General features: G+C 38.7%; 1 protein-coding gene across 20 annotated transcripts in view; it reads left to right on the top strand.

The window, feature by feature from the left end:
* Positions 1–9,825, top strand: part of LOC108567899 — a 43,394-nt gene that overhangs the window by 25,038 nt on the left and 8,531 nt on the right. For all 20 annotated transcript variants that reach the window (XM_017928637.1, XM_017928634.1, XM_017928632.1 and 17 more), the window contains exons 4-7: positions 225–2,163; positions 2,231–7,686; positions 7,742–7,896; positions 7,949–9,789. In XM_017928637.1, coding sequence (XP_017784126.1) covers positions 225–2,163; positions 2,231–7,686; positions 7,742–7,896; positions 7,949–9,789 — 9,391 coding nt within the window. The remainder of the gene's footprint in view (positions 1–224; positions 2,164–2,230; positions 7,687–7,741; positions 7,897–7,948; positions 9,790–9,825) is intronic.

The raw sequence follows: 9,825 nt of genomic DNA, 5'->3' as shown, positions 1-9,825 counted from the left end.
ACTTGGAAAAGGCTCATAATTAACATAAAATTAGCAGAAGCTAATACATCTTTATCACCAATATTTAGTTTGCATTCATTCCTTTTTCTCTTCACATTCGATAAAAATACTAACATATGAAATTAATTGGTAGTTTTGGTTAAATAATCATTATTTTAATCATACATTAAAATTACAATAATATTATATAATATTAAGTGTTAATCTTAATGGTTCAATTCTAGCAAGCCGTCGAAGGAAAATACAAGTTGTGCGACGAAACTCTGTCAAAGTTGCTGCAATGGATACAGCAAGTAGAAGAAAACATTGGCAAAGGGTCTACCGTTTTCGACACGGATGAACAAATTATAAACCAGATTGAACATACTCAACAACTCATAGAGGATATTAAGAAACATTCTGATCCGATCATGGAATGTTTAGAAATGGTGCGTCATGTACTTACAATGAGCGATGTGCTCTCCAAGACAGAAATCACTAATATCGAAAAGAATTCCAAGGACTTGAAAACTCGCTACGCGAAGGTTTGCGATTGCACTGAGAAGCTAATTAAATATTTGCTGGCAATCAAGGAGGAATTACAAAAACTCAAATTGGATGTTGCCGACTTTTCGACATGGTTAGATAACGCACAAATCATTCTCGAAAGTAAAGATAAAGCGTTGAGTCAACTACAGACTTTGGATTCAAGTGTTGAGAGTACGAGAGAATTTGTATCTGATGTGATTTCTCATCAGGCAGATCTCAGATTTATTATTTTGTCTGACCAAAAATTCTCAGAGGAATGTAGGAATTATCTAACCCTACTTAAAGATTTTATATCTAGCTCATCGATTGCAAAACCTGAAATACACAATCAAGTTACTGTGATTGCCGATCAATATAAGGAGACTCTACATCGGGTCAACATGCTTTCAGATAGTTTAACAATAATAGGCAGCAAGCATAAATCATATAATGATTCTTTAGATAAAGCCAGAGACTGGTTGAACCATATAGGAGGTTCTGTCGAAAAAATACTCAGTGAACCGATCGGTGGTGATTCGAGGATGGTCGAAGAACAACTTCAAGCTGCTAAGATCCTGAACAATGAATTTGTTGGTAACGGAAGACTTATCGATAATGCGAAACAGAATTACAGTACGCTGTTGCATTCATTGGAGGATAAAATGAGCCCTGTCGATATTACAACTATCGAGGAACCCATCATCGAATTAGATAAAAAGTTCCAGGAACTCAAGGTTGCTCTTGGAGAACGCTGTCAAGATCTTGATTCTGCATTGGTTCAATCGCAAGGAGTCGAAGAAGCTTTGGACAATATCACAGCATGGATTAATACAGCAGAAGTCGAGTTCAAGGGTATCAATGGGCAAGCTTCATTAATCAAGCAACGTCTAGAAGATCAGATTCGCGATCACGAAGTGTACCAAGCCGATGTTGATACGCATGTAGCTTCAATGGATTCGATATATATGTCTGCAAGTGAGTTAATTTCATGTGCCAATAATGCTAGAGCAGCTAAGAAAATCCAAGATAAACTGGACAACGCCAGGAACAAATTCGAGAAATTATTAGATCGCAGTGAACAACGTGGCGAAGTCCTTAAAGATATCTATAAACGGCTCGCAGCATTTAACTTGCTAGCTGATGAATTCAACAAATGGTATGATAATACGTGCGAAGAGCAGGACTCTAAGATGGACGTAGAAAAGATTAAAGAAAATCGTGAAAGCAGACGGCCATTGTTTGATGAAGTCATGCAAGCTGGAAAAGATTTGTTGAATACTCGGGATATTGCAGATATGGCCCCAGTTAAAGAAGAAATGAAATCAATTGAAATGAAATGGAACGAATTAAATAGTATATTGGACGAGAAGCAGAATTTGTTCCAGCAACGCACAGTGTATTTGAACACCTACGAAACGTTGGTTGAAGAAATCAGTAATAAGTTAAATCAATTGGAGGCTGAAGTCAAGAATTTGGATGATGTCGCTCTTGATCTACCTACGCTCAAAAAGCAACGTGAGGAACTACAACCGATTGTTAAAGAACATAAAGATTTCTTAGTCAAAGTGCAGAAGCTTAACGAAACCGGAAGTCTATATGACAATGTATCGCGTCCGGATGCATCCAGCAAGAAACCGAAATCTTCAGCAAGTCCTGGTAAGAATCAACATCATTTATTTATTTGGGTTATAAAAAATTAAATTAAATTCTTCTTTTTTTTTAGCGAGGCGACCTTCTCAAACAGCTAGACTACCATCTCCCGCTAAGGGTATTAGTCCGCTTTCCACCGGTGAATCAAGTGGTTTCTCTTCACGCCGCTCAAGTCAAGATGGTTCGGAAGAGACCAGTCCTATGCAACTGAAACTTATACAAATAACCGATTATTATACACTTATTGGTATAAAAATTAATGAGCGACGCAATGAAATCGATTCATCCATCATTGAAATAACGAAACAGACCAAAAACTTGCAAAACTTAAACAATTTCTTGAAGAACATTGAAAATAGAATACCGAAAGACATAATTCCTGCAAACAAGGAAGCGTCCGATAAGGCTTCAAATGAATTGAAACAAGTTCTCGACGAGTTTTACGAGAAACAATCACTGCTGGATTCCACGTCTTCTCAGGTGAAGGATCTTGTCGTTCGTAAACCGAATGTTAATGGTGCTGATAATCTGAATGATGAACTGGAGGAAGTTGTTTCGAACTGGAAAAAACTAAACGATTCTTGCAGTGACCGAAACAAATTCATCAACAGCCTGAAAAAGTTCGAAGAAACCTACATTCTGTTGGCAACATGGTTGAACTCTAAGGATAAGATGTTAACAGTGCTGGGCCCAATCTCCAATGATCCACGTATGGTGCAATCCCAATTCCAACAAGTTCAAGTCCTCAGGGATGAATTCCGCACCCAAGAACCGCAGTTGCAACATTTAATTGATATTGGTAAATTGGTATCCACAACTGCTGCCAAAAAAGATCCATCGAATGGAAAGGAGATCGATGATAAATTGAAAAAGATCCAAAGCTCGTGGGATGATCTTCTAGGTAATTTAGAAGAACGTGCTAAATCATTGGGCGCCGCTGCAGATACAGGACGTGAATTTGATGCACAACTTATTCGTCTCCGTGATGCTCTTCAGGCTAACTCCGATTATTTAGATGAAATTCCGTTGGAGAAGGAGACCGAAGACCAACTGAGTAAAATTGAGAATTTGGATAGGCAGTTGCAAGGGCAACGATCACTCCTGACAGATCTAGAATTATCTGGCACTGAGTTAAGTAAGGTTCTCAGCGATTCAGCATCCAGAGCTGACATACAAACTAAGTTAGCTGCAATCGGAAGACAGTACAGTGCCTTGCAAAAGAAGTTGGACCACCAGAAAGCCGACATCGAAAATACATTACGAGATGGCAGAGAATTCGATATGGCCTGCACTAAAACCATCGGTTGGTTGCACGGTGAATTGAATTTAATATCAGACCAATTACGGGTTTCTGGTAATCGTGTGGTATTGGAACAGCAATTAGCACGGCACGAACCGATTTACAAAGATGTGGTATCGCGTGAGCACGAGGTAATTATGCTCTTAAACAGGAGGCGTGATTTATTCGCACGTAATAATAAATCGGATTCCGCTAAACTTCAAGAGAATCTCGATAAAATACAAATGAATTGGGATAAGGTGCGCAAAGAAACCACAGATAGACACAATAGATTGCAGACTTGCATGGAACAATGCAAAAAATACTATCGAGCGCAAGACAACTTTTCTCCATTCGTCCAGCAAGCCGAGCAAAAATTAAAAAGCTTAATACCATCCTCATTGAAGAAGCAACACATCGAGAAGCAACTGAAAGATTTGCAATCTTTCCGTAATGACGTTTGGAAGAAATCCGGAGAATTCGAAAACGTGAAATCTTTGGGAGAGTCGTTCATCGCATCCTGTGATGTCGATCATGAAATCGTCAACGAAGAAATGATCAAATTAAAATACAGCTGGGAACAAATTAATAACGACTTACTGCAACAAACTCAAACTCTTGAAGATTTAGATAAGAAGTTGGTTAGCTACAATGAGAATATGAGAAATTTGTTGCACAACTTGGAAAGGTGCGAGGATAAGCTGGCTTCACATGACGCGCTGAATGTGGATTCCAAGAATCTTAAATTGCTGAATATTATTAAAGATTTAGGCAGTGAAGTGAAGAATTTATATAAGCCATTTAAACACTGCAAAGTGCAAGCAGAAACGTTATACAGTGAAGCAAAAGAAGTCGGAATTGAAGATAATCAGTTCATTGTAGAAGTTAAGAATATGGGTGATCGCATTGAGCAGCTGCAAGTTAAACTGGACAAACGTTACAACGATTTAGAATCGGCAGTTAATGTAGCCACTCAATTCAATGAGCTCATCAAAGAAATATCGAGTGGAATTTCTCCAATTGAAACCGAAGTGGATTCGATTAAACCTGCTGGAAGGGACGTGGATACTGTGCGTAATCAACTTGAAGATACTTCCAAAATATCGAAACAATTGAAAGACTTCCAAGACAGATTAATCCCGGTATGCGAAAGCATCAAGAAAATGGAAGAAAGTGGAATTTCTCCAAATAGCGTTCACATCAAACAATTGGATAATCTTAAAAACCAGTCTTCTTTGCTGGAAGATCGTCTATCCGAAAAGGAGAAAGAACTTGGACTTACACTAACCAAATTGGAAAACTTCTATGTTATTCTTTTGGCAATAAGAAATGAAACCAAAGATGCAACCGAGGAAATTTACAAGCTGCAACCGATCGGCGTTGACGTCGAGATTGTACGTGTTCAACAATTGGACATGCTTGGTTTTAGAGAAAAGATTGTTGATCCACTTGGTAAAAACGTCGAGGAATGCAACATGCTTGCTAAACACTTAATACAATCTACTGCTCCTGGTACCAGTACTCATGTTCTGGAAGATGATATCGAGAAGATGAACGATTCTTGGAACAATCTAAAAGAAATAGTTAATGAACGTGAACGTAACCTAGATTTGGTGTTATTACAAACTGGTAAATTCCAAGAAGCCTTAGAAGGACTTGATAAATGGTTAAGAGACACTGAAGAAATGGTAAATAACCAGAAACGACCATCCGCCGATTACAAAGTCGTCAATGCTCAATTGCAAGAGCAAAAGTTCCTCAAGAAAATGCTTCTGGACAGACAAAATTCTATGTCTTCTTTATATAGCATGCACAACGAAATTGCTAAAGAGGCCGATGCCTCGAAACGTAAAACTGTTGAGGAACAATTCAAACTTTTGTTAGAAAGATTCGACGCTCTTAGAACACGTGCCGATAAACGTGCTGCTGATTTAGAAAAGGCTAAAATCATTTCCAAAGACTTTGCTGAGAAATATGGTTTAATTCATGATTGGTTGGAATCTAAAGAAAAACAATTGAAACAAATGGAGGTTGTACCGTCCGATGAAGAGAAAATATATAACATAATTAAAACGCACATCACCTTGCATACTGAAATTTTGGATAAAAAACCTGATTTTGATAAATTGAATGATACAGTTTCTAATTTGTTATTGTTGGTTGGAGAAGAGGATGCAAATATCGTAAAAGACAAATTGGATTTTGTAAACCAAAAATACAGTAATTTGATTGAAGACAGCAATGAAATTGGTAAATTATTAACTGATTCTCAAAAAGCTCTTCAACATTTGGTGCATACATACAACGATCTAACGACATGGATGGATTCAATTGAAAATCAATTTGCCAAATACAAAGTATTGTCCGTTTATAATGATAAACTTTTGGAGCAAATCAATGGATTGATCGTCTTGACCGAAAATATAGCAAGTCGTCAAAGTGATGTTGATGGAACAATTGATGCCGGCTTAATTGTTATGAAGCATATTTCATCTGAAGAAGCGCTTCTACTAAAAGACAAATTGGACTCGTTGCAAAGAAGAAGCAACGAGCTAACGAGCCGTGGAACGGATGTACTTAAACACGCACAGGAAATGTTACCATTGGTAGAACAATTCCATAATGATCATAACAAGATGGTCAGTTGGATGCAAGGCGCCGAAAATGTCCTGCAATCTGGAAATCCACGCGAAGTGGACATTGCCAGATTAGAAATAGAGTTGCTAGAATTCCGAACTGTTCTTGAATCTATCAATCTTGTCGGCCCGCAGTTGTGTCAAGCAAGTCCAGCAGAAAGTCCGGCTACTATAGAATCGTTAGTGACGAGGGACAATAGAAGATTCGATGCCATTTCCGAACAAATCCAACGCCGCGCTGAGAGGATTTATCTTGCCAAGCAGCGTGCTTTAGAAGTAACCTCTGACATTGATGAGCTTTTGGAATGGTTCCACGAAGTCGAAACTCAAATTAACGAAGCTGAAAAACCATCTGCTGATACTGACACCATTCGAATTCAACTCAGAGAGCACAAAGCTCTTAATGACGATATATTAAGTCAGAAAAGTCGTGTGCGTGACGTTATTTCCAGCGTTAAGAAGGTACTTCGCGAATCGCCACCTAGCGAAGACATGAACAATATCAGAGAGAAGATGGAAGATCTTAAGGATATAATGGATCTAGTATCTTCTTTAAGCAGCGATAGATTAAGTATATTGGAGCAGTCCTTCCCACTAGCAGAACATTTCCATGAAACTTACGAAGTTCTATCGACTTGGTTAATCGATATAGAAGAACAGATGACGATGCTTTCTTCAGCCGCTCTACGGCCAGATCTTATTGCTCAGCTCCAAGATAAAAATAGCAAATTCCTACAATCTATTAACGATCATAAACCGTTGGTGGATAAATTAAATAAGACTGGAGAATCATTGGTGCGTTTATGCAATGATGAAGACGGTAACAAAATCACCGAGTTGATGAATAGACATAATGAAAGATACGCTGCCTTGAAATTGGATGTTCGTCAAAGGCAATTGGCTTTGGAGGAAGTTTTGCACGAGAATGCTCAGTTTACTGATAAACTAGAGGGTATTCTAAGAGGTTTGACGAATACTGCTGAACAGTGCATCAATCAGGAGCCAATCTCTGCTCATCCAGCTAAAATCTATGATCAAATTGAAGACAATGATATAATTGTTAACGATTTGGAAAAACGCAAAGAAGCGTATGCAGCCGTTAAACGGGCCGCCGACGATGTTATCAATAAAGCATCCAACAGAGCAGATCCTGCCATCAAGGATATTAAACATAAGCTCGACAATCTCAACAATCTATGGGATAACATCAGAAAGAACACCGATAATCGTCAAGAGTATTTACTCAATGCTTTGTCGACGGCTGAAGAATTCTGGAGCGAATTGCATTCCGTTATGGATAAATTGAAAACTCTGAAAAATACATTAACCTTGCAAGAACCACCAGCAGTTGAACCCGATCTTCTGCAAAAGCAACAGGAAACGTTGCAAGTGATCAGACAAGAAATCAATCAAACCAAACCTCAAGTGAATCAAGTCAGAGATTCGGGACACAAGTTAATTCAACTTTGTGGAGAACAAGACAAACCCGAAGTTAAGAAGCACATTGATGATCTGGACCACGTTTGGGACAACATTACTGCCTTGTTCGCTAAGAGGGAAGAAAATCTAATAGATGCTATGGAAAAGTCCATGATATTCCATGACACCTTACACGTTAGCATTATTTTACTCTGAGCGTTTTGAATGATATTAATTGTGATATTTTTAGAATCTTCTGGAAGTTCTGGAAAATGCCGAAATCAAGTTCAGCAGCATGGGTCCTCTGGGAATGGACATTGAGTCCGTGAAGAAGCAAATAGAGCAACTTAAGCTATTCAAGTCTGATATTGATCCTCACATGGTCAAGGTGGAAGCTATTAATAGGTACGTAATTAAATATTATTATTTTTGTATTATCAAGCACAAAAAATTTTAGGCAAGCAATAGAATTGACAGAGAATACTTCTGCGGAACAAGCAACAGGAATTACGGAACCTCTGATGGCTGTAATAAGAAGATGGGATGATCTGCTTGGAAAACTATTGGATCGTCAACGACAACTGGAAAACGCTTTGTTAACTTTAGGACAGTTCCAGCATGCTCTTAATGAAATATTAATATGGATTAGCAAGACCGACGCTACACTAGATAACCTAAAACCGGTTGCTGGTGAATCCCAAATTTTGGAAGTGGAATTGGCCAAACTCAAAGTGTTAATCAACGATATACAAGCGCATCAATCTAGCGTAGACACTTTGAACGATGCCGGTAGAAGGATTATTGAGAGTGGTGAAGACGAGGCTTCTGTAACTCAGGACAAATTGAATACTTTGAATTCCGTATGGTACGATTTACTGCAAAAGACATCAAACAGGCAGAGAGAACTTGAAGATTCCTTGTCCGAAGCGCAAAGATTCAATTCAGAGGTACAAGATTTGATTGGATGGTTGATTGATATCGATGGAAGCATCGCCGCAAGTAAACCAGTAGGTGGTTTACCGGAGACTGCATCCGATCAACTGGAAAGATTCATGGAAGTGTACAACGAGATCGAATTAAACAAACCCAAAGTGGAAGCTGTTTTAGCACAAGGTCAAGATTATCTTAAGCGTTCTAATACGGCATATTACCTGCAGAACTATTTGCGCACATTGAAACAACGCTGGGATTCTGTAATATCTCGTGCGAGCGACAAGAAGATCAAATTGGAAATTTCGCTGAAAGAAGCTAGGGAATTCCATGACGCTCTTCAGGCATTCATCGATTGGCTGACTGCTGCTGAAAAGCATATTTCCAACCTACAACCTGCTTCGCGTGTGCTTGATACTATTCATGAACAAATCGAAGAACAAAAGCAGTTCCAAAAGGACGTTACGGCTCATAGAGAAATCATATTGAATCTTGATAAGAAGGGAACCCATTTGAAATATTTCAGCCAAAAGCAGGACGTGATTCTAATCAAGAATTTGTTAATCAGCGTTCAACATAGATGGGAACGCGTAACGTCCAAAGCTGCTGAGCGTACACGATCTTTGGACCTGGGCTTCAAGGAGGCCAAGGAATTCAACGATGCTTGGTCTGGCTTGATGAATTGGCTGGACAAAACGCATACCGATCTCGTAGGACTCGAAGATTCCATTGGAAATAATCCCGAGACTATTAAATCGTATTTAGTGAAACATCAAGAGTTTCAGCGCACTTTATCTTCCAAACAAAGTACTTACGATACCACGATGAAACTTGGCAAAGCCCTCAAAGACAAAGCGCCGAAGACCGATGAGGCCACTTTGAAACAGATGTCAACGAACTTGAAGAATAAATGGACCGAGGTCTGCAATAGAAGTATCGAAAGACAGCGAAAACTGGAAGAGGCTTTACTTTATAGCGGACAGTTTAAAGACGCAATCGTTGCTTTGATGCAGTGGCTTCGTTTGGTAGAAAAAGATTTCGCCGAAGATAAACCCGTTTACGGTGATTTGGATACTGTAACCCATTTAATCGATAGACATCGTCGTTTTGAACAAGATCTGAAAGCTCGCAATCTACAAATGAATTCGGTCATGAAAACCGGAGAAGAGTTGGAACAGAAAACCAAGACCGATGATATTAAATACCAACTACTCGAGCTCAAAACTTTATGGGACAACGTATCTAAATTAAGCAATGATAAGTCGATGAACTTGCAGGATGCTCTAAAGGAGGCGGAAGAATTGAACAAAGAAGTTCATATGCTGCTTGAATGGTTATCAAATGTGGAAATGAGACTGAGGTTTGTCGGTAAGTAGAATACTAATTTAATTTTGATTTTTTTTT

Source organism: Nicrophorus vespilloides, unplaced genomic scaffold (assembly GCF_001412225.1).
Source record: "Nicrophorus vespilloides isolate i.1.1-1 unplaced genomic scaffold, Nicve_v1.0, whole genome shotgun sequence".
Lineage (NCBI taxonomy): Eukaryota > Metazoa > Arthropoda > Insecta > Coleoptera > Silphidae > Nicrophorus > Nicrophorus vespilloides.
The sequence above is the reverse complement of the archived record's forward strand: the minus strand, read 5'-3'. Positions and strand labels throughout refer to the sequence as shown.